The following is a 26,580-nucleotide window of genomic DNA, read 5'->3' on the forward strand; positions in this document are numbered from 1 at the left end:
TAACGGACATAGAGATAGGCTGTAATCAAGCAAAAAAACAAAACAAAAACAAAACCAGGAAATATTTCTTTGAATCAGGTAATCCAAACTTTCTAGCCTAGGTCACTTCTTGATAATGATCTGGCTCTAGTTTTAGTGTTCTTTTTCTGTTGCCGTTTTAATTTAGCTGCATTTCCCATTTGTGCCATTCTTGATTCCTACAGTCTATTGGGCTCCTTCGTCACGATGTTTCCGATGTCTTCCGCTCCGAAGGCACCAGCACTACTTGCGTGTGCTGCTGGTACAACACTCTCCGTCCTTCCAAACTCCCTATGTGCCTTCCTTGGTGCAGATTTCCCGGGATAAACGGAAATGAACCCCTCTTCGGTGTTCCTATATTTTCCCAGTTTTAAATCACTTTTTTCCCCCTTTAATTTGTTTCTCCAACTCAACCTTGAACTCCTCCAGCGAAAGAACCTTATTCTCCTCTCCCTTGGATTTCCCCTGCCTCACTCAGGGACACACAGATAATAGTTGCTTACTAAGCATAAATTGGATGAAATGAAATGAAATCCATGAATTGACAGCTCTAGAGCTGTTACCAAATCCTTGCTCGCCTGGGCTGTGTGGGGTGTTTTACTTAGGTTATTTAGCACAGTAATCCTTTGACAGGGGATGCAAACATGTTTTTCTGGGGTACATTGTCCTTTGTGGCAGCAAGGGCAATAAACAAGTTTTTTTCCAGGTGTGTTCCTGGTGGGTTTTGGTTTGCTTGGTGAGCTCTGACACCATTTTATTCCTGTTCATACAGGCATCCTATGAAATAGAACAGGGGTCATTAACCTTTCAGCAAAGGGCCAGAGAGTAAATTTTCCTGGCTCTGTGGGCCATAGGCTCTCTCTCCCAACTGCTCAATTCTCATGACAGCACAAATGCAGCCACAGACTGTCTATAAACAAATGACTGTGGCCAAGTGCCAGTAAACTTTTATTTACAAAAACAGGCGGTGGGCAGGATCTAGCCTGTGGGCCGTAGTTTGCAGACCCTGAGAAAGAGGAATTAGCATACACATGTTAAAGGCAAAAGAAGTAGGACTCAAAAATATCAAGAATCGTGTCCGATTCCATCCATTTCAAGCAGTAGTGAGGTTGAAATTTAATCCCAGGGCCATCTCAGGTCGAGCTTATGTTCCTCCATCATTAAGCACAGCCTCCTTATAGAAAGCCAGGTGACACTTTATATGGTTTAATGATGATACCAAAAATTTCCCCTGCCTCAAACCTCTCCCACTCATTGATTTTAGGAGCTGCATACTTAGAAATTCTGCCCTTTGACACAAGACTTCTCTGCTTTCTGAATTCCAAGTAGCTCTTTGAGAGATAATAGGTTAAGCTGTGTTGATCACATACTGATAAGAAATGCATTATGGAAACTTAGATTCTAATAGAGCTATGAGATTTGCATTCTTGGGAAGGGGAGGAAGAGGGAAAGATGAGGATTTATGGGGAGAAGACTCCCGACCTGGGGTAAGACAGGATCAGTAAAGAAAAAGTGGAGACCCCAGAAGAAAAATGGCATCAATTTACTTTTCCTTTCGCTGGCATGCCTGTTAAATCATCTATCCAATGGATCTGATTAACAGAGAATAGATACTTATATTAGTTGGGCCCATATTTAGAAAACTTTAGTTTAAACAGTTCACTTAAATGTCTGGATAACTGAGAAATATTTATTAGGCTTAAGGGTTCTGCACCCAATTCCAGTGTATGTGTGGGGGTGGGTGAGAGTGTTCCCACACTACCAAGCAATTCTCCAACACCAGCTGGGTGTCCTACAGTGCAACTCAATCCTGACACTGTCCACCAACAGGTGAAGGGCTCAGTCCCACAAGACTGCCCACCCTCCTTTAGACGTCAACTGCAAGTGCAGGTTGGCTATGGATTAGAGGTTCCAACGACCCCCTCCTTGGGTTCAATTAATTTGCTTGAGCGGCTCACAGAACTCAGAGAAACACTTGACTTACTAGATTACCAGCTCATTACAAAAGAATATAACTCAGGAAGAGCCAGATGGAAGAGATGCAGAGGGCAAGGAAAGGGGAAAGGGCTCCAAGCTTCCACCCCTCCCCAGCGCACCACTGTCTGCAAGTCTCCATGTGTTCACCAACCTGGCAGTTCTCCGAACCCCATCCTTTGGGGTTTTATGGAGGCCCCATCACACAGGCATGATTGATTAAGTCATTTGCCATTTGCGATTGAACTCAATCTTCAGCCCCCCTCCACTTCCCAACACCTCACTTGGCTGGTGACCAGCCAAATCTGGTGACCGGCCTCCAACTTTAGGTGCAGTCCAAAAGTCACCTCATTAACATAACAAAAGACTCTTCTGATCCTTCTCACCGCTTAGGAAATTTCAAGAGTTTTAGGAGCTCTGTGCCAGGAACAGGGTTCAAGATCAAATATTTATTTCTTATTATGAATCATAATATCACAGGCTACCACTTTATGAGAAGCGCTCCTCGTAGCTGTAGAGAGTCAGTGTGACCAACAGCAAAGTAAGCGTAGAGCCCAGAGGAGGCTGGGGCAGGATGGAGAAAATTCACAGGGCTCATGGCCAAAACTCATGCCTTTCTTGACACCACCACAGAATTACAGAATCCTGCTGGTTACACCTAAAGTATTTCTTAAATTGCTAATTAAGGATTTAAGATCTTCCCAAGCCCACTTCTGTTTTTAATTCCTTTAATAATCTGTGATGGTGAGAATTCACCAGTGGATAACCACAACAGAAGTTTAGATGCTATGTTTAATCTCTATGTGAATTTTGTCTTCCTACTTTCTTTTATATCATACACAAATTTTTAATTTTAATTACAGATGTAGGAACATGTTTTTACATTTCTCAAGATTGAATCATTGTTGCTTTATTGAAATGATTCAAGCACAGAAATACATTGACATGTAGTATTGCTGAGGCGTGCCACACGTAGAGGAGAGATATGCAGACTTCAGTCCTGGGAGCGTGTCCCTCACTTTGAGAGTGTCCCCTCCACTTTCAGTGGTAAACAAAAATGAAATAAAGTCTTTTCTACCACATTCTGAGAAGGCGCGAGGTCTGACTTATACTCTTTAATAGTCCTAAAAGTTAAGAGAATGGAGTGACTATGCTGTTTTTTCAGATGTCAAAATCTTGATGAATTTTACAGATGGAGATTCAGAGTATTTTCTCTCCACTCCATTTTTATTTTAGAGAGCTAGAAGAATATCCCAGTTGTACAAGGTAACTATCAAACATTTGGAAACTGTCCCACCCTGGAAATATTCCTCCGGCCTCCAAAAAAGCCAGCCACATTTCCACTCAAGCTAGCATCAGGTCTTTCCTCCTTCAGGGGACCCTTTGATGAAACTGCTTGAACATTCAGCCTTTGCTTGCATAGAGATATTTATCATCAAAACACCTAGGACGCCTACAGACCTGGAAAAAGAAAATTCAAAAAGTAATTTATATGCTGACATTTACTACTCTCTTTCCTGTAAAATATAATTTCCCTTGCTTATACTACGAAGTTGTAATTATTCTTTGCCTCTAGTTGGTTCATGATGAAATATATAGTGTTCTTGTAAAAGTCATATACTAGTGTTTATGAGATTATATATCAACATTGGGATATAAAATCCTGACAAATACTCATTTATACCCTGCATAATCGTTTGTAAAGCCACTCTCTTCTGTAGGATACCCCGAGACCCAAACAATATGTGTTACTATAGGTACTTTCCACTATTACTTCTTTTTTTACTTATCTTTTATAACTTTTCTGAATCCATGTAGAGGAATCAGTTACTCCTTAGAACAGAGTGGTCTTTGATATGTTAACTATCATACCTCTTTATTGGTCAGGTAAGACATTATCTGATTTTAAAAGATGATTAGAAAATGACTTTAACACTCAGAACGAACCTCTCCAATGGCAAGGAGTTGGCTAAAGTTGTAGGTAAGAAAGGGAATAACTGACTAATTTAATTCGGTTTCACAAATATTTATGAAGCAATGCTAATGAACTATGATGGCTGCTGGGGGCACACAGATACATAATCCATGTTCTCTGACCTAGATGAGATTTTGGTTGAGTGAATGTAGTTTTCCAAAGTTGGGAAGAGATGGGTCAGGACCCCACAGCCATAGTCTAGACATGGTGGAGTCTACCATATGCAAAAGGAAGGATGCTTCTACCTTAGATTACAGAGGCAAACATGGGTGAAGGGATAGATATGTTTATATTTGTGTGTGGCTTTCTGACAGGGCGGAATTCAGATAGTGCTGTGCAGTATGGTTTAAGGTGAGAGAGAAAGGTTTGTCATCATACTTGAGAGGATGGGAGGAGGAGCTAATTAAAGAGGATCTCACCGAGCTTCTGGGATTGTGTGGGGATGCCCTAGGAAGAGTGAGAGAGCCCTAGATGTGCCAGGGAGACCCAGAGTCCCATCAACGTTCTGTCTGTCGGCTGGACCACGACGAGGCTCTAGATGACGTAACGTCAACAATGGCAAGTTGAGGTTGTATTTCTTCTCCTTGTTCTTGGTTGCAGGAATAAACACATATTAAATTACGGGAGTCTGCAATCCCATACCAGTTTCTAGTAGGGAAGGAATGTTGTTTATTGGAAAGAACAGAATGAGATTGAAAGGAAAACTTATTTTATACAATAGATGACATCTCTGCCACCAGTAGAAAAAAGAAGGGTCTTGGGTGAAGGATAAGTTTAAAGGATTTTGGTCTTAGAAGGAAGTTGGGGAGGAATAAGGGGGAAGCAGTAAAGGACGAAATTTGGGGAGAAGTGAAAAAATGAGTAGGTGACAATCTTGAGAGTGGATCTCAGAAGAGGGAGAAATTTGTAATACGATTAATATTTTCTAAAGGACATTTTGGCTGCCATCTACAAAATGGATATTTAAGAAAGAGTGGAATCTTTGGAACAGAAATACTAATTAGGAGAATTTTAATTTTATAAAACAGAGGTGACAATGGCCTGAACATGGGAAAGAATTTGACAGATCTCACATTTCATCCATACATGAAATTAGAAACAAAAGGGCTTTCTCAAGAATTGGATTTCTAGAGAGAAAGAAGAGAGAAGCATGAAGATTGACCTCTGGATCTCTGGCTACCTGGTGAATGGTGGAGCCTTTTGAGGTAGGAGAGCCCGGAGAGGAACACGTCTGAGAGGGAAATCAAGAGTTCGGTTTTGAATATGTAACATTTGAAATACCTATTGGCCACCCACGTGGAGATGTTGGGCAGGTAGCTGAATATGTGACTCTGGAATTCAGGGAGTGGTCAGGCTGGGACACACGGGGAGTCACTAGCACATGGATGGTTATTGACTCCATGCGACTCACTGAGCTCTCCAAGGGAGAGAGCTGCCTCGCACTCCTCCTCGTTCTCCCCCACACAGAGTTCTCTGCACGTGCAACGCCCTTTTCCAACTCGCTGCACTCACGCACGCGGCTGCATTTGTGTGGGAGGACGCCCTGCGCCTTGTGAGCCCACGGAGCGCTTGATCCTCAGGACTCGGTGAGGAATGCTGCGGCTCGAGTTCCCCACCGTCAGGTTGGTTTCCTCTGCTTCTGTGGTTCCCCACAGCTCTGTGTGCAACGGACTGATCTTTGTGTAATCGTGTCTACAGGTGAATTCTCCAAATGCAACACTAGGCACTTTTAAGGCAGAGATCGAAATATGTCTAGTGCTGCCAATAATGTATGTGTGTGCATATTTGCATATGTGGGGGTATACGCATGTGTGTATATATGCACACACACATAAGTACATGTTATGTATATAGTACATAGTGTACACATGGTCCATGTAGTATATATATTATATAGTGTACATATCTTTGTAGTATTATATAGTATAACATAGTATTTCCACCATTAGACACAATAATGTCATAATTCATAGGCATACATTTCAGTTTGATGAATGAATGAAGTTACTAAACACACAGAAATCTTTCCAAGAGAATCTTTAGGTAAAAGTTGTATTGTATCCAGACTCACACAGAAATAGTGGACTTTTTAAATCCACTTAATCTCCAAAGAGATCATTTCCCAAAAGGTAGGAAGAGCTGTTTCGAAAGCATCATTTCAAACGGACTGCTCATTTGGATCTTATTTTTCCCCAGGTGGTAGAAGATAACTGTGAGCAATCAGTGCGTCTAACTCTGCAGAGCCGGCACTGCCTTTCCTAAATTCAGACAAGCTTTTGGCCTGTTCTCCTCCTCTTCTGAACCAGGCTCACTGCCGTGATGAAAGGATACCACGGGCTCACAGAGATCCTCGGGAATCAATGCCACTGGAGCCCCAAGACAAGCGGCCCGTGCCCTCGTGATCTCTTGCCACCACCCCGGTCTCGGAAACCCTGTCCCGGGCTTCTCCCCAGCTCTAACCAGCCCCCACTTCTGCACAAAGCCAGAGCATTCCAGGAACTTGTGTTCTGGCTCAGACATGAGTGTCATATAAGACTCTTCTCTGGTTTTGCTCAGTTCATGGCAAACATATTAGTTTAGAAAAACTGTAAACAAGGAAAATCAATATGGGAATGACTTAGTCCCTCCAGTCAATGGGGTATTCAGGAGCCTTTCAAGCCATAATTATGACCACTGTGGATACCAACAAAAACGGGCACGTCACAGTTATAAACTGGGAGGCATCAGTTTCTAACCATTTAACTGTATGCATTCCCCTTAAAAACAAGTATGCATATGTACAAAGACCCAAAGTCATATAAATATGTAAATTTGTTAGAATGAGACATAAGCTTTCTTGCTAAATTTCCATTTATGACACCAAAATATTACACATAAAATAGATAAAAATCATAAGAAAAAATTCGAAGGTAAAACTGTTTTATACATCATAGTTCAAAGGACCTGGTTACCTGTTCCTCGGCATGAAGATTTGCCATGTAAAGGTCCCAAATAAAAAACCCTCTCTCTGTGCTGTCTCGAGTTCATTGCTTGCTAGGTCGAGAAACTGCTGGGGAAGCACTATAAGGTCACTTACTATTGCTGGCGGCCTGTGTGGACGTGAAATGAAGGGAGACCTTGGCACTCTTCAGGCGTGTCTGCCCCCAGTACGTGATGGCCTGCAGTTCCACGCTGTACTCACAGTCTGGCTGAAGTCTCTCCAGGACCACAGAATTTTGAGACTGCGAATGGAGAGAATATATACCTGAACTCCATCACTAAGCTCCCCTGGCTCTCATCTTCATCACAAAACCTCGGACGTCATCACGAAGCACACTGACTCCTCCCTCACGTGCGCCTTTAATTTTCCAAGATCTCACACTTTTCTACATCTTCACAATCTGAAAATCCAGTTTTACTAAGCATTGAAATAAATTTCATAGAAGGGCCAAAACATACTCAAGTTTCTGTGTGTGATTCTCAATATTAAACGAAGGAAGTCAAAACAACATAATTTGCCCAATAGCTTGAAGTCAGATAGAAATTCTACTAAGACTGAGAGATCAAGTGACATACCCAAGTGATCAAGTACTGGATGGTGGGACCTGGATGGAAACACAGGTCTCATGACTCCGAATCTAGTGCTTTTTCTACGACTTACAGGTATAGCAGTAAAGTCCCTTGCAAGAACTTGTAATTGAGAGGAAATAAAGTTGTTTTCTTAGAATTCAAAACATTTGTCAAAATGGAATGCACGTGATGATATCAAATGCCCCCCTAGGCTAAAACAAGATAGTCTGCAAATGGTCAAATTGGTGGTATGAACATTTATGAAGGAAAAAGATGTATCCATCATGAATGCAACACCAAACAGCAGGCAGTTAGTAGCACATGCTTCCCAGCAGAGAGTATTCCAGTTTTATGAGTACAATGTGCTATATTAAAGGCACTGTGGTCTGAAATCCTCTAACATTGAATCATCTAAGTAACTCCCTTGCTTAAATTCTGCAATCACTATTAGCATTCTCATCCTAATTTTGAGTGTTGTGAGACCTCTTTTCAGGGAGAGAACCTGTTTTTCAGAGGCATTCCACAACTGTCGGCACAGTGCTCACTGTAAATTAATAGACGGCATCATTCTGTGATTTGGGCTTTTGAGGGGCTAATTATCAGAACTCGACCATCTGCCATCTGGTCGGCTCTGGAGGGCTGACAGGACTGCATTCTAGAAGCGGAAGTCTGACAGTCAGACTCCAGACTGTGGTAGCTTCTCCCAGGGGAGGCCAGGACAGCCCTCAGCAGCCCACCACCCGGGATCTCCAGAGAAACCCTCTCTGCCGCATCGTGGACCTACTTCCTCTTGTAACGGATGGTATGTCTGCATAGACTACCGAGTCCCAATTTCTTTTAGTTAGGGTTTCTTGTTGGATTGCGTATCGTTCTCCCTAGACTGTTGTCTTCAAACAAGTCAAATAAAATTCACTTTTGAAAGAGCATTTCCTTGAAAATTCCCTCTCCCCTTCTTTACCAAGGCTATTAGAATGGTTTCTTAGGCAGTGGGAAGCCATTGATGCCCAAGAAGAAAATTTCATAATTTCTCATGTTCTTTTGTATTTTTCCAGCTTCTAATCTTAATTCTTAATTGGTCAACTTTTAACATTGAGAATCTTAGTGATCCACATGACCTTTAGCTTGCCTCTTGTGCATCCAAAACTGTAAGTCACTTATAAGATAGCGACTCATGTTTCAGGCTACACTGGGCCCATTAGCAATTATAACTAAATTTGCAGTTCACATTTCCTTTATCTAACTGATATACAATAGAAATAAATTGCAAACTTCCCTACTAACCCTTGACGCTGTTTGGTTATAATGGCAAGTGTGTATGTGTGTGTGTGTGTGTGGAGGGAGGGGGCCCCCTGTCAGCATTTCATCACATCACATTTTGCTTTCCATCCCGGTGATTCCACAAAATTAGCTCTTCTAGCTCTTTCTATGAGCTAAGCACGCATTACCAATGATCACTTGTTACAAAGGCCTTCAAAATAAAAGATGGAACTGTCAGAAAGTTTCTTTAAAATAAAACCAAAGGAGTATCACAGCTAAACATCAATGATATGGAATTTTGGAGACATGTTTTATAATTCTAAGTGGCACAGATACTGGAATCTGTCAAAGATGGTCCTCCATTCTCTAAATTTCCTCGGTCAAAACAAAAGGAATGGGAAGCTTTCCTTCATCCATTCCTTCTCTTAGCTCAGCAGAAGCCACTTTTCAGATCAGTTGCCTGGCATTCAAATACCCGCTGCAAGAAGACGCCACTCTTCCTTACGGCTTGCACTTACCCCATCCGTAGTTTTTCTCCGCTTCTTTTTCGTTGGGACAAGCGACTTGCTGCTGACTGTCCAGCTCCAAAACACTTTGTAGTGATGCACTGGGATATCTGGCTCCTCGGGCAGATCCCAAACAATAGCCACAGTCACAGTTCCGTCACTGTTGATGGTGGAGTTCGCAAGCCGGAGGTTGGTGGGAGGTGGCGGTGCGGATGGATCTGAAATCCCAGTAGAAAGAGAAACCATGTGACCCAAGTACCAAGGATGACAAGAAAACCTGCATCTTGGTACACGTGCTGACTACATGGTCAACGCATGGAGCATTGCCCTTTATACGTACCAAAGTTGAAAACAAATACGACATAAGATCTGCTTTTTAAGACTCAAATTAAAATACAGTCTACAAAACAACAAGATAAATGTGCTTGGGCCAAATTTCCAATCTAGAAGGATCCTTCAAGGCATTTCCACACCACTATAACCCAGCCAAATTTTCATTGTACTGAAATTGATACATTTCTGTAAAACACGGTAAAATTCAGTTTAGCTTGTTTGCCATTAACTAGGAAGCAAAGTACAATTGCCTTTGAAAATTCTGAAAAGAAAAAGATAGAAATCCAGCTCACACAAGTGACTGCTTCCATCTTAGCGGCCCTGCAGCTCCCGCCTCACATCAGCTGAGAGCAAGAGATCGGCAAAAACAAACTCCACCATTTCACGTCCACATTACAAACTGGATGACATACAGACAACCTCCGTGCTTGTAATTTCACCATTTCTGGTTTGTCACATAAACCAAAACCTTCTCAGCTGTCAGGGGAGAGATTAGGGTCTGGAATTATTACTCTACAAATCTCCATTTTAAATATATATACGCAGATGACTAAACACGTGCGAAGCTCAAGGGCCTTTCCTTCATTTTTTGCTATAAATTGAGCAAGTGTAGATGCTGCTCACCACAAATGATTTACAGATGGCTTCATTTCAAGATGCCTTCCCAGGAAAACGCTGTCAATAATTCTAATTATAATCCCATCTGCATTGGAGGTGCAAAGAAGTTATATCTGACTTGATATAAATGAAGAAGACTGGAGGAAAAAATACCCATGTTTTTACTCTCAGGATCGTTCATGTTTTTAGAATGATGGAAACATGAATTATTTTTAATAATCTCTTGCTTTTCTGGTCTGGAGGTGTGGTTGGTTGCTTAATTTTTTAAAAGTGAGAAAATTTCGTAGTTGCTTTTTTAGGTAAGTGGCTAATCAAGAGGACATTACATGAGACTGTTGATCAAGTGGTTCTCCTCCAACCATCACCATTAGGAAGTTTCTGGGGCGCCCAAGGCTTACACTGGATATGCTGACTCAGTAAGTCTGAGTGGGGCCCAGAAATATACACACATTTTATATATATATATATATATATATGTAAAACACACAGGAAATTCTGAAGTAGATGATCTGCAGGCCAGAAGTTGAAAACCACTTCACCTGGTGGCAACAAACCAAGAGGTCTAAATATTACTTGGTTCTAGGTAAGGAGGAAAACACTTGTTTCTGTTATCATGGCACAGAAAACTCAGGTTTCCTTGCTATGCTGGTTCAGCTGAGCCATCCGAGAAGGCCCACTCTGATTGTCCATATGCACGTGACACCGCTGACCCCAGTCTTTTCTCTGAAACGTTCTCCACTTGACACCACTCCCTACTGGATTTCCCTTCAGTCCCACAAGATGCTACTTCTCTTCCCGGCCTCCCCCTCCAACCCCTCCCCATTCCTTCATCTCTAACAGGACAGCATCCAGCTCGGAACCCAGGGGCCTCTTCTGTCATCACCTACTCTCACACTCTCAGGACCTCATCTAGTCACAGCTTTAAAAAACAACTTTGTGCTGATCACTCCGAAGTACGTCTTGAACTCAGATTTGAGTAATTAAGGGTCTTCCTGTCAGCTCCACTTGGAGGTCTCAGAGGCAACTTGAAACTTACGTGTCTAACACCAAAATCACGATCCCTCCCAGCATCCCACATCCCACCACAGATGCCCCATCTCAGGAAACAGAAATTCCTTCCTTCCACTTACCCAGACCCCAAACCTTGAAGTCATACCCTCCTTTTTCCTTCATATCCCGTGAGCAAATCCTGTTAGCACTGCCTTCAAAGTACATCCAGCATTTAATTGCTTTTCACCACATCCAGCACCCCGCAGCACGCCACCATCATCTCTCCCGACTATTGAAAGGCCTCCTAACAGGGCTCCCCTGACAGGGCTGCCGCTGCCTCCCTAGCGCCTTCTCCCAACACGGCAGCCAGGGGATTCTTTATGACACAGACCATGCCATCTCTCCCTTGCTCGGGAGCTCGCGATGCCTTCCCATCTCAGAGTCAAAGTGCTAGCAATCTGCCGAATGTCCTGCGAGTTCTTGCCACACATTATCTCCCAAACCACCTTTCCTTCTAGCCCACCTGACCCCTCTGCTCTAGCCTCAGCGGTGCCCATGCTACTTTTGGGGGAGGAAAACCATAATGCTACCGAGGCTTTTCCCCTGGCTTTGCCTAAAGGCCTTCCCCAGATGTCCCCGTGCCTGGCTCCTTACCTACTGCGGGTCTGCCAGATGTCTCCCTATCCAAAAGAGCTACACGCTCTTTCCAACCCCCACCAAAAAAATTGTCCCCATGATTTATTGTTGTCTACAGGCCTCATTACCAACTGACTTATAGACTTTACTTGCTGTCCGCCTCCACTCAGGATCCTGAAAGCTCCACGAGGGCAGGATTCTATCTGTTGTGCTCACTTCTGTATTCCCAGCGTGGAGAAGAGCGCCTCGCACGCAGCAGGTGCTCAGCAGACATTTGCTGAATATTCAGAACAACAGACTTGTCCTAAATGTTAACTTTAATTTGTAAGATGATATTTCAGTTTCAGTTTTAAACGATGTCAACCGGAATGGAGAAATCAAAAGAAGATCATAAAGTGAAATGCAAAAATCAAAGGACTGCTATTCTTGGTTTGAAATAAGATGCTCAACGCAATCCCTTCCTCTTAGGATTCAATCCTTAACCTACAAAAAGTTGCTACAGACCTTTCTGAGAGGGGAACTAGTTTGCACGCTAATCATCACTTGAGGGCAAGAGAAAAATTTAAATGTATGAAGACAATCACAGTCATTCACAGTTTCAATGACGCACCTGAACGGCTGAAAATAAGCAGTTACTTGAATTTTCCAGATATTCTGGGTTCACAGGAAAAGCTCAAAATCATCTCCTCCTCTAAAGGAATTCCAACTTTATGAAGGTCAACTAGTATTAAATATGTCACCATTTCCTTAATCTACTTCATTCACTACTTCATTAGTAACTGCCCTGGAAAAACTTTTAGACCTTAGATGTAATCACAACAATCCAGAATATCATTATCTAGTTTATGAAACATGAAACAAAATAATTTATGAAAATAAATGAGGAAATAATGTTTTAAAATCTATGAATTAATAATATTTGCTTTACATTTTCTTAAAAGTAAGGGCCATTTTGACTGTTCACAAGACCCAGCCGGCATATTTCCATTACCAAGACGAGACACCCCCTTGCTTTCTCCCCCAGAATAATCACTATCAAGTTACAAAGCCAAAAAAGAATCGTAGAGATCACCTCTTTATCATCCTGAAACTGTAAACTATCTACTCATTTATCCATTTATTGACTGCAGAATTCAGATAAGGGTCTGTCCCATTTATCCAATCCAGAGGATTTCATTCAGTCCTAGCAAATCCCTATCTTCAAGTTATTTGCTGCCTTGTGAAATTGTTCCCCATATTATGAAATAAAGTATATTCACCTTGTTGAATTATACAAAATTCTTTTTTCAATTTGCATGATATTTTAATTGTATTTGAATTTTGAAATGTAGCTGGAAGTTTGCATGTAAATGTATATATATACACACACACAGATACACAAGGACTCCACATTATGACGAAGCCCTAAAGGATTCTACAGTTTATTTATTTGGCCTTTTCTTTTTAACTGGCAAGGGTCATAGGGGTTTGAGAGGTAAAGTGACTTGCCCATGGTCATTGACATAATTTGTAGCAGAGCCAGGAGTAAGAAAAAAATGAGGGGAAAAGAGGGCATTGAAGCTCTAACAGTATACACCTATACACACCACACGCTCTACATATGTTATATTTCATCCTCATCATGATGGGCCAACATCCTTACAGAAAGTAAACGTGTAAAACCCTTAAATGGGGAAAGTGTCCACCACAATAGGCAAGAGCAGGGATTGACCAACTTTTTCTGTAAAGGGGCAGATAGTAAAGATTTAAGGCTTTACCGACCATACAGTCTCTGTTACAACTACTCAACTCTGGAAAGCAGCCAGAGACAGCATGTAAACAAACAAGCATGGCTGTGGGTCAATAAAACCATACCTGCAAAAACAGGCAGCAGACCAAATTTGGACTGCAGGCCATCGATTGTCAACCCCTGCTCTGGAGTCTTTCAAAAGCAGGGACACCATTAGCTTTTTGAAACTTGATGTGAGCACTGTTTATTTTTTATGTGTATGGTTGTACTTTGTTGGTTAAATTTGGCATTTTGTTCCCATTCTACAGATGAGGAAACTGAGGCTCAGAGAGTTTAATTCACTTGTTCAAGAGTGTAAGGCAAGAGGGTCAGATTCATATCACAAGACCAGCGCTCTCCTGACCCCTCCCTCTGAGGGTTAAATCAGAGCATTTCTCCCCCGTCTCAATTCCGTTTCTGCTTCACTCCACTCCTGAGGACCTCCATGGTCATCTTCAGAAACACATTTCAGAAAGCAGAAAGCAAGCACACTCTCAAAGACAACTGAAATGGAGATGCTGTATTAGCCCCTCAACTTATATACAACTTGTGTGATTTCTAGTGCAAGATATATTGAATATTTAGCACGAATATCCAACTTCATGGATATTCCTTTTATTAATGATCGTATGTGGTCCTTTTGGCAAAGGAAGATGGAACATTTGGGTTTCACAAAGACATATTTAAGCTTTCATCCCTTCATTTTTGTGGTTAATGTCACAAGTTACAAAGTAACACACACGAAGGTTTAGCAAGCTGGAATAACTTTGAGCCTCCCGCAGGTAAAGTGACAAATAAAATGACTTGTCACCCTTGCAGAAATGCAGGTCTATTATTGCACTATGTGAAATCTCATGAGAAGGGAGCACTTCTGCCCATCCCAGCAGAAAGCCATCACTTACTGTGACGCAGGCTCCTCTAGGGTTTTAGATGAGGCTATTGTTAAATACAGAAACCCACTCCTGCATGTTAAAACGACTGAGCCGCATGCGGATGGCAATAAAGAAAATGACTATTAAAAATAAATAATCATATACATGCACATATATACACATACACATATAGAGGAACAATGCAGTCATGTACCGCATAAGCACATTTCAGCCCATGATGGACAACAGCATACACAACGGTGGTCCCCTTAGGTTAGTGCCATAGACAACGGTGGTCCCATAGGTTAGTGCCATAGACAACGGTGGTCCCATAGGTTAGTGCCATAGACAACGGTGGTCCCGTTAGGTTAGTGCCATAGACAACGGTGGCCCCATAGGTTAGTGCCATAGACAACGGTGGTCCCGTTAGGTTAGTGCCACAGACAACGGTGGTCCCGTTAGGTTAGTGCCATAGACAACGGTGGTCCCATAAGGTTAGTGCCATAGACAATGGTGGTCCCATAAGGTTAGTGCCATAGACAATGGTGGTCCCATAAGGTTAGTGCCATAGACAACGGTGGTCCCATAAGGTTAGTGCCATAGACAACGGTGGTCCCCTTAGGTTAGTGCCATAGACAACGGTGGTCCCATAAGGTTAGTGCCATAGACAACGGTGGTCCCATAGGTTAGTGCCATAGACAACGGTGGTCCCATAAGGTTAGTGCCATAGACAACGGTGGTCCCCTTAGGTTAGTGCCATAGACAACGGTGGTCCCATAAGGTTAGTGCCATAGACAACGGTGGTCCCATAAGGTTAGTGCCATAGACAACGGTGGTCCCATAAAGGTTAGTGCCATAGACAACGGTGGTCCCATAAGGTTAGTGCCATAGACAACGGTGGTCCCATAAGGTTAGTGCCATAGACAACGGTGGTCCCATAGGTTAGTGCCATAGACAACGGTGGTCCCATAGGTTAGTGCCATAGACAACGGTGGTCCCATAGGTTAGTGCCATAGACAACGGTGGTCCCATAGGTTAGTGCCATAGACAACGGTGGTCCCCTTAGGTTAGTGCCATAGAGCCTAGGTGTGTAGTAGGCTATTCCAGCTAGGTTTGTGTAAGTGCACTCTGTGACGTTCATACAACGACGAAATCACCTAACCATGCATTTTTCAGAACATATCCCCATCGTTAAGTGACATATGACTGGATATGTTTTAAGAAAATGAATGTTGATTTTATTATTTATTATCAGATTTCCTCAAGTGAAGCCCAGAACTCAAACTCTCCTCTGAAATGCCTCATAGGAACCTCTTGAGGAATGTGACAGTGGTCAAGTGCAGTTATATTTTAAGGGCAGTGATTATAACTAGGCACAAATTCTCCAACTAATTAGAAGGTTGGTTCTAATATTTAAAATATTTTTTTCTTTCCAGACTGAGCAGTTGGTATAGGTTTCCTTCCCTCATTAAAAAACAAGCAAACAAACCCCAAATCACCCTGCAGAAGCTGCACTGCAGGCAGATTTCTAACTGTTAAACAGTTTCAAGACAGATGTACAGCGAAGTCTTGCCCACTGGAAACGGCACACACAGAGCAGCTGTGGAACAGCGTACAAAGTCACGGGCCCCTGCGGGCAGCGGGGACTTCACGACCACCAGTGATGGCTGTTCTCGTTCCACTAACACGCCCGAAGGTACGCGTGGGACAACATCCAGTGTGATACACGCGTGCTGTGAGAACAACGCTGGCTGCTTCTGTGTCCTTGGTGGTACATCCTATCCACATGGGGAAATGAGGACAAAAGATGTATGGAAGACTGGATTTGGAGGGAAGCGAATATGATAACTGAAAGGTGATATATTAGGGTAATGACGATGTAAGGTGGACTTGTAAATTTCTCTTTATAAGATACTTTAAAAGTGTGTTATTTCATCATGTTCAATTGATCTTGACTCATCTCAAACGTCCCAAAAAATGTGTGCCTGCTTTTGGCAACATGGAAAAAAAGGGATTCGGATTCGGCTTTATACAAGCCACCAACCGGAAGTGTCCTTCCTTCCCTGCCCATGTTGACACATGGAGGTCGTCCCCACAGCCAGAAGCACTTCATTTCCCAAATTCAGGCAACTTGTAGATAAAATCTTGTAACAGGTAGTAGTACTTAGCAGTATATATTTCCAATATGAAGCATGCAATAATGCAAATATTTTTGCCCCTTCAATAAATATCAACATGATCCAGGAAGGGTTAAACACCAATTCGTTGGAAGAGAGAAACCAGTACAGCGTGGAACCCAAAAGGTACTTTTTCCATTGGTACAACTGTCCCTCCTAATTATTCACTCACGTGTTTGGGATCTCTGTTACTTAGAAAGGGCTGGCTTTCTTGTTCAAAGGAGTCAGCGATCATGGGAAACTTGTCTGATGTTGGGAAAGAGTGGGGGCAGGGCATAGAAGAAAAGGAGCCCAGAGATGGATGCCTGTCGCCTGATATTCCCTTTGTCCCATGGAGGATTAAGACTGGGAATATTTGGGGACGCTGGGATTCCTTTTATGATCTCACTACATTCTGTTCATGGAACTGCTAACATATTTATTTTATACCATAATTCAAAATGTATTAGATACATTCTGTAACAGGAATCATGGGATACTGAGTAAAACAAGAGGTAAACAGCAGACACCCTCAGTGCGCCCATCTTATTCCTTTGTACTTTACTGTTTCAGGGCACATCAGCTCAACTTCTAAGTGCCAGTCTCCCTCCCTGAGCCTTTGTCTGGACCCGGAGCAAGCTCTGCCCAAAGGACAGATACGCCTGGGAAGAGCTTGCATTCAAGGACTGAGTTCCCCACAGAGAGGCAGCTCTGGTTGCCCACAGTGGTAACTAGTATGAGAATGCGCCTTTTAATTTTTTCCTTCTCTTCCCAGTCTTGTTCCCCTCTCACTCACCCCTGTTTCCTGGATCACTTCCTCAAGAAACCACTTCTACTCAAAGCCTTAACTTGCGTTGGCTTCTGGAGGCACACCATCTTTCACAGGTAATTTCTGTGTGTCAAGAATCACATTCTAAAGCAGCATGTGCCAGCACCTTTGTGAACAGACGCATCTACACCTTGTGTTCTGACACTTTCTACGGCTTTTTCCAAATGAGACGGGATAGACTCATCTACACCTTCTGTTCTGATGTTTCCTATGGTTTGTTCCACACGCAAAAGGATAGAAAAGTTTCGCAGACTCTAAGACCTGGTAGGCTTGTTGGCTAGAAAAGCGCTTCATCCCAGGAGTGACCTAGGAAGGTAATTCACCATTTCGATGATTACCATTTCAATTTTCTACATAAAGAGACATTATGATTAGACTACTAAATTATTTGTAATCTTAATTTTTAATGTTGAGCCAATTTTCCTTCTCAAATGCCAGGGGTAAAGGTAGTACCAAAATTAAATAAGTAAAGAGAAATTATCCCTACCTCTATTTTGGCCTCTCTGCTGCCAGGGAATATCATCAATTTTATCCATTCTATAATCACACGTTTCTTCTGGAGGAGATAGGGGTTAGCAATAAAAACATCCAAAAATGGTATTCACCAGAAGGAAGAAAAGTATGAAACTGAGTTACCAATCTATGAACAACCCAGAATTTTCTATAAAAATAGGTATTCTAAGGCGTTAGGATTAAGCTATGGGAAAATAAATGAGTTAGAAGGAAATTAACTTAGTAGTCAATCCATTCTGGCAAACCACAGACTCATTTTGTCTTTAAACATAACCATAAGAAGAGAATGAGAAGAATTTTGGCTTTTCCATGAAACTGAGGATTATAGTTCATGAATACCAGGCAGCGAGCCTAAACTAAATGAAAGCCATTTTATCAAGACTTTTTCTTTTTCTATTTAATTTTATTTGCATTTTCAGAGGTGTTCATGGTACTTGGAAAAAATCCCTTCCTCTTTCCCTTGACCCAGCCTTAAATTATCACGGCTGGCCCTTTACTCAACTTAAATACACTAGATAAGTGCTTACCCTTTGCACAGAGTATTATTTTGGAAGCAATAATTCTTTCTTAAAGCAATTTTAAACCACTAGAAGACTTACAACCAGTACAGCTTCAGTTCTGGACCACAGCAGGAAGAAATGGGCTTTTATTAAATGGAAATGCACCGTTTTTTGAAACACCACAGTTACCGTTAAAATGTTGTTCTATTTCCCGCTTTTACAAATATGCCCAGAATTCATACTTCCATACATCTCACCTTAAAGAGCATTCCGGATTTTAGTTCTTGTGCTCTTGCAAACCAAAAATGTCTGCACAGAGGCCACAGGAGATTCTGCTACGGTTTCAGTGCGGATGCATCACAGAACGATGGAAGAGTAGTAGATCCACTAAACAGCTGGAGACATTTCTTCCAGGATGTGTCTAAAAGACACTTAACCATTTCCAACCATATCTTTCCTTGCCTTAATCTCATCAAATGTAGAAAAGTGCCTTACTGGGAAAAAATTGTTTTTAACAATCTCATTGAAGTTTAATTTTTTTTTTTAAAGACTGGCACCTGAGCTAACAACTGTTGCCAATCTTTTTTTTTCTTTCTGCTTTTTTTCTCCCCAAATCCCCCCAGTACATAGCTGTATATTTTAGTTGTAGGTCCTTCTAGTTGTGGCACGTGGGACGCCACCTCAGCATGGCCTGATGAGTGATGCCATGTCCGCGCCCAGGATCCAAACAGGCGAAACCCTGGGCTGCCGCAGCGGAGCACGTGAACTTAACCACTCGGCTGCGGGGCCAGGCCCAAAATATAATTTATATGCCATAAAATTCAATCCTCTTATGTGTACAATCCAATGATTTTAAATATTTACTAAATTGCGCAACTACTACCATCATCCACTTTTGGAATGATTCCATTACCACTGTAAGATCCTTCCTCCCTTCCTGGGAAAATTTTAAGGTAGAATTCAGCTTCTGCTTTTATTACTCACGTTTCTCAACTGCAACCCTATCAGAATGTGCTGTCATATCCTTCAGCCTGGTACATCTACTCCTTAGAAAAGCCTGTTTGCAGAAAAGGGCCTAAAACATAGCAATTGTATTGACTTGTACATGATTACTCCTGTTCTAGAAATATGTGTATCCCCAAAGAAATGAAAGAGTTTTCCCCTTAAATATTCCCTTCTCTCAATAATCTCCGCTTTAGTAACTGGCAACGCCATTCTTTCTTCAGCAGTTTGTGACAAAAGAACTCTGGAGTCATTCTTGACATTAGTCATTTCCTGCAAGCCACTGGAAAGTCTTAAATTCCTATCAGATTTAGCTTTCCATCTGTATCCCCTAGTCGGTTCACTTCTGGCTTTATCCAAATGACCACCATCTTATTTTTCTTTTATTTATTTTTAGGAAGATTAGCCCTGAGCTAACATCTGTGCCCATCTTCCTCTACTTTATATGTGGGATGCCCACCACGGTATAGCTTGATAAGCAGTGTGTAGGTCCACACCCGGGATCCAAACCAGCAAACCCCAGGCCACTTAAGTGGAACGTGCGAACTTAACCACTGTGCCACCAGGCTGGCCCCAACTGACCACCATCTTTGACCAGGAATATTGCATTGGCTTCCCTACTTCTGCCTCCCCTCCCCTTTTGCCTGTTCTCAGCACAGCAGTCTGAGTGGTCCTACTCAAATCTAAGTCACATCATGCAGTGCTTTGCTCAACATCTCCCAGCCGCTCCCCTATCTAACTTAGAGTAAAAGCCATACTCTTTACAATGGCTATGAAGACCCAACAAATCCTCCTTCCTCTCAGTCTTCATCTTCCACTCCCTGCCCTGTCCCCTGCTCAGCCCTCAGGCTCCCCTGTGTTCTATGAATACTGCAAGCTCACTTCTGCCTCAGGACCTTGGCACCTACCATTTCCCGGGAATGCACTATCCTTCCTTCAGAAGGTTGCAAGGCTGACTCCTTCGCCTCCTTTGTACAAACATCTCTTTCTCAGCAAAACTGCTTTGGCCACTCTCCCTAAAACTTTTTAAAAAACATACCAAAAAAACCACCTCCTCCTCTACTCCTGGGGGCTAGTCTTTATTTTTCTTATTGTCAGTTATCACTATCCACCCTACCATACTTGAGCATTTTACTTATTAATTTATTTACCGCTTCCTCTCACCCTCAACTAGAATGAATGTGTGTGTGTGTGTTCCACAGGAACAGACGTTTTTGTCTTTTCATTCACTTATTACCCCCAGTGCCTAGAACAGTTCCCGACACGCAATAGGTGCTCAACAAGTATTTGTTAAATGAAAGAGCATGAAACATGCATGATAAAGACAAGCCAAAGACACAAAAAGGAAGTTATTTCCACCTCTGAGTTTGAGTTTTCCCAGGAAGGCAGGAAGGACCTCACTGGGGTAACGGAATCCTTCCCAAATGGATGATGGTGATGCCTGCACAACTCAGTGAATACTCAAAATCACTGGACAGTACATTTAAGACGAAGGAATTTTATGAAATGTAAATTATATTTCAATAAGATTGTTAAAAATTGTTTTCCCAGTAAGGCACATTTCTACATTTGATGGGATTTGAGTAAGATGAGGAAAGATGTGGGACCATCTCATCCGCGGTTAAGTACCCTTTAGACACGTCCTGGGGGAATGTCTTCAACCGTTTAGTGGTCTATTACACTCCCAGCACTCTGTCATGAACCTTCACTGAAACCACAGAAGAATCTACTATGAATTCTGTGCAGATATTTTTGGTTTCCAAGAACTAAAGATTGGAATGCTCAAAGTTGGGCATATTTGTAAAAGCAGGACATAGAACATAGAATGGCATTTGAACGATAACTGCAATGTTTCCCAAAAAACCGGTGCGTTTTCATTCAACAAAAGCTCATTTAAATTCGAGGGATGCACCTCTGATTCTAGACTATTAAGGTGCTCAGATAGATACACTAAGAAGTATTGGGACAGCACGGTCTTGCTATTTCCCCAGAATGGATGCCTCTTAGGAAGTTACAGCCACGACTGGCCCAGGGGACTGTCACAGGACCTCTGCTCAGATCCCACTCAACTCTTAAAGGTATTCAACAGCTGTCTCTAGAGGCTGGGAACCGGTTCTCTCTGATGTCTGAATTCTCAGCCTTTAGGGCACCAGACCAGATTCTGTAGGCAACTAAACAGATGGTAACACATTTTGACCACAATGTGCCTGGATCACATTTGAACCATGAAACTCAAGGTGAAGAGTTCTCAAGCCTTTTATTGCTCCTCACCTCCTAACTCACAATTAATTATTTACTTCACTTGCCTCTCTAAATCATCAGACCAGGTGGACACAGTCTTAAGACAAGGTTTGATGTCTTTATTTATAATTTCACTTTCAAGTCTGCTTAGTGTAATCGCCTCAGTGGGGGGACAAATGTACCTTTCCTTTCTTAAAAGGGCTTTTTAAAAGAAAGAGCTAAAAATCCACAACATGTACTGTAATAGAATCCAAATATTAAATTATTTTGATTTCAAGTTTCCCACTTGAGACCTATGACTATGCAGAGAAGGGAGTGGTAAAATTATATAGTGAGAAATGGACAGATTAGCTGAAATATACACACTTTCCCAATCATGGAACAGAAATTGCAACTTATACAGCCAGTTCTAACTTTCCCATAATGAAAGACACATCACTGATGTTATGTCTTACATTATTCATCAATATCACAATGCATTTTGTTTAAAATAAATTTAAATCAGCTTCCACATAAGAGGATAACTCCTGATTAGTAAGTGAACAACCTGAGTAATCTCTGTCTATGAAACTGGATCTTGATGAGCAGCCAAGCAGATATATAATTAATTCATAAGGTGCACAGCCGTCTAAACACAATTGGAGAAATAAACATGGCGGTATTATTAACATCTAGTCAAATTATGTCCTTCAACTATCCCAGACTAAGCTCACTACAAATGTAACACAGTTAGTATTCACTGGATTCCACAGAGATTTTAAAATAGCAATGAAATTGGACCTGCAAAAAAATTATAGCCATATAAAGTGACTCAGGAGAGGTTTAACTTCTGGATGTCATGAAACAAAAGAGATTAATTCACACTCAACAATCATTTTAAGAAATATGCCTAGTTCAAAGTGGCTCAAGCTAAACCTTTCTCTCCCCAAATTAAGTGAAAGGTGCTTGATGCAGAATACTGAGACACAGCCACAAGAGAAGTTGACGATGGAAAACCGCCACTTCAAAGTTGAGAAAAACCCCACTACGTTCTCTTCTGTGGCATCTCAAAGGCAAAAGCCCAGGGATGCGCTTCATCAGAGACTCACATGGAACCTTCAAATACATCTGGTCCCATTCGCTAAGAACAGCAAAGCCACCTGTTGGCCCACCAGAAATGTGAACACGGAGACACGATGAATCTGCACCCCATGTGTGTCCGGGCGGAAGGGGAGTGTCGGGGCAGGAAAGCGAGACTGACCTTTGGAGGAGCGGAAGTGTTTGCTGGGGGCGGTGAAGCCTCGGGTCCCGTGGACGTTGACAGCCGCCACTCGGAACTGGTACCACCTGCTGGGTCGTATGTCAGTCAGTTGAACCCGCTCATCTGTGGTCTGAGGGGAGATGTCAAAGGGCACAGAGAACCTTTTATTGTGACATGGCAATCGGGTCTGTTTTAAAAATACACTAACTCATCGGCCAACGCAACACAGACTTGACCTCCCTCTACCTCTGCCCTTCTGGATACAGATCTCTGGAAGTCAAAACCTTATGAGAAATGCTTGGACTATTTTTAAATCTGGTGACTAAACACAGCATTTGAGGGACTCAATCAATGAATTTTACATATGAGCAAATATATTAAATGAGCTAATTATTACATTACAGACAAGAAAATGAAATCTTTATAGAAAGAAGATGCCTCTTTAACTTGCACGACAAATATAATTTTGGAAGTAGGTATAAGAACCCCCACACTTAGAGAAAGCTAACAATTTCTGGAAGTAAACTGCAACCCAAGACTCTTTTTTTTATTTGAGTAAATCACGTAACATCGGCAAGGACCCAGCTCTAGTCCTGAAGGGTGAGGTGTGGGAATATATCCTTGTCCAATAACATGTCCAAAGAAAAAAACTGGACACTGGGGAAGTTCCCTAGGTTTTGCTGTCTCTACTGCTGTAGTCCCAAGATATCAAATAACTTGAACAGTATTCGTACCTCCCCTCTTCATCAAGCTAAGGGAAAAGAGACCTGCTTTCAACAATGATCTGTGCTAGATCTGAAAACCTTTGCCTCGGATTCCAAGGAATGAATGCCTACATTCTATGCCTCATCTAGGCCCAGGGTCAAACTCAACTTGGCACTCAGTGGATGAAACTGGGGAAGATTTGAATTGAATCCTTCCCAAACCCCAGTTTATAATAACTTATTGAAAAGAATTTTCACGTTTATTTTAACATCTAAAAGAAGCTAAACATTTCTGAAATCAAAGGAAAAAATATGAAGTCTTAAACATGGCTTTCTACCTCATTTGGCAGAAATTGAGACGACATTGTCACTGAGTTCATCATTTAGTTTTAGCCTTGAATTTAAAAGACTAAAGTCAGCATGACATCCACAGCATTTAGCAAAGTCATGAAGTATTACACGTGGTAACTAGCAAGAATAGGAATAATAATAATTCAAGATCTTTCCTCTTTCTAAAAAAGGGATGAAAGAGATGATCTTATCAGTTGCTTGCATAAACCTTTAAATAATTTGGAAAATTTACAAATGATATTGCACCATTGTTTAAGGGAGCACACTATGTAAATCAAATAGAATTTTAGGCTGTATTCTGAATATCTTTATGTTTTACTAAAGTAATTTTTTTTTTACAAAATAGGTATGGAATAGAATTACTAAATTTATTTGACCAATTTTTTTTCCCTAATTTAAGATGTTTCTTTCACAGCAAACTTTTCATTTATTTTGGGGAGGGCTTTATTTTGTATCTTTGAGATACTAGTATTGAGAACAAAAACAAATATCTCTTCCAAACACCTGAATACTGAAATTTATTTTATATTTACTTAAGAAAATAATGGGAATCTTGTCCTTGGAGAAAAATGATCTGATCAACTTAAGGTGAGAATTCTTCCTGATAGACATACAGGTGGAGAAAGCATTTTAGTCGTAGAAAAGCACAAGGCAGGTTCACATCGAGAATTTATTCTTCTTCTACCATGTAGTTTTCTTGCAGCTGCTAGTCCATTTTGCAGCTCTTAAAAAGAAGAAAACATTTTGCTTTTCTCATCCACACGACAGCAGAGGGAGAAGCACAGGTAAGACAAACTCTGGGAGTGCTGTGATCCAGGTGGCATATCAGTTTGTAAGTGGACTAAGACGAAGAAGAAAGCACTTAGCAAAGATTTATGAGCCGTTGGCCACTTCCTTCCCACTAAGTGCTTTTGTGATATGAATCTTACTCCACGCTCCTAAAGTCCTTGTGTAAATGTAGGAGAAACAGACAAGAAGACATTGAGCTGATCAAATATCATATTAACTAGTCCAAACACGGCTGCATTTCTCTTACTCTGGTTGGTTTTAAGTTTACTTCAAGGAAATATAGTTCTTGGAGGAAACAAATGTGAACACTCAGCTTAGAAAATTATCTCACTTCCACATGTACTTCGAGCAAATTAAGCCAAGAGTTTCTAGTTGTAGCGGGTGGTACCTACAGAGCTCATCCTGTCTTCCGCAGATATGATATGCGTGATATTCCCACATCTGATTAAGTGATTGTGGTAGTCAGGCTATTTTGACTGAGGCATATCAAGTTAATTTTCTATCTGTAGGTGTGTAGGTAGACATCACCTCAAGGGGAAAAAAGTCTATGAAGCACTCACCTGCGCTACTGTCTGCCAATGTGTGGCATCGTCTTCACTAGGATGGATTCCATAATTCCATCTTCTTTGTACCACGTAGATCACAGGCTCAATTGAAATATTGAATTTCGAGGACCACTTAATCTCCAGCTGTCCAGATTGCAGTTCTGTAAATCGTAACTCTTTCCTGGGCTTCAGGGGGACACCTGAAACAGGACCACGTCAATTAAAACAATCTGTGTGTGACTCAAGTGAGGTGAAAGTTGAGGAAGAAAATCTATAGAGGAGATGAATCCCATCTGATGATAACCAATACTCTACTTCCTTTCATAAAAGTGGCCTCTCCATATTAGGGTTTCACATTTGAACTATTCTGACACTAACTTCAGTTTAGCTGTCCCATTTTTTTTAAAGGGTCTAAATTGATTCCTGATTCTGAACAAGTTTTTTTCCTCCCAGTCATCTCGAGAGCAATTCTTTTATGTGCATTCTTCTAAATGTTACCAAGTTGCATCACCTGAGGTTAACATGGAACGCACACAAGGTGAGAGTCACAAAGAGTTTCAAGGCTTTTTTCCCATTCAACATACTCTGTTTCTACTGATAGATTCCAAGGTCATTATAATGTGGTTCCCAAGTTTACTCTCCTTTCTATCTCAGGGAGTTTTCCTTTTAAGGAAAACATTTTAAAGCTCAATCCTCTCATGTGGTCAAATCTTACAAGAATGATTTCCAAAGCATGAGGCTTGTGGATTCCCCAGTTGATTGCTGGGGCTCTCTCCTATAGACTTACAGTTTAAAATTGGAAAATGATGAATTTATAACGTTTGGTTTTGGCATGAGTGAGTGCCTTGCTTCAAAAGTCCCTCACAGGTGTCTCATTTTAAAGTAGTTAATCATTCTGATTGCTTTTCCCCCTACAGTGCGTGCAAGTTGTCTGGTGACTGAAAGATTTAAGAACCACGGTTCAAAATAGTAGCCATTATGGAAACAGAATTTTAAAACAAATTTATAATCCTAATAGGATTATGTAAAACTAACTGAATTAGGTACAGTCTACGTGACCATGATGTTCAATGCCATCAAGACCAAGAACACCAGTTGCCATTAATATCATTTTCTGTTGAGAATGAACATTTGCCTAAAGCATTGACTACTCATTTGAAAAAGTTTAGTTCACAATGCTCTATTTCTTTCTTTTTATTTTTAAAGATTGGCAC

At 41.5% G+C, this 26,580-nt stretch overlaps 1 protein-coding gene across 2 annotated transcripts in view; it reads right to left on the minus strand.

Moving 5' to 3' along the window:
• The window catches only part of ANOS1 (anosmin 1), a 177,701-nt gene that overhangs the window by 20,650 nt on the left and 130,471 nt on the right, over positions 1 to 26,580 (minus strand). For both annotated transcript variants that reach the window (XM_070502495.1, XM_044768171.2), the window contains exons 5-8: positions 25,382 to 25,566; positions 22,978 to 23,107; positions 9,292 to 9,497; positions 7,044 to 7,188 (exon numbers count right to left, since the gene is read on the minus strand). In XM_070502495.1, coding sequence (XP_070358596.1) covers positions 7,044 to 7,188; positions 9,292 to 9,497; positions 22,978 to 23,107; positions 25,382 to 25,566 — 666 coding nt within the window. The remainder of the gene's footprint in view (positions 1 to 7,043; positions 7,189 to 9,291; positions 9,498 to 22,977; positions 23,108 to 25,381; positions 25,567 to 26,580) is intronic.

This window comes from Equus asinus, chromosome X (genome assembly GCF_041296235.1).
Source record: "Equus asinus isolate D_3611 breed Donkey chromosome X, EquAss-T2T_v2, whole genome shotgun sequence".
In the NCBI taxonomy this organism is placed as follows: Eukaryota; Metazoa; Chordata; class Mammalia; order Perissodactyla; family Equidae; genus Equus; species Equus asinus.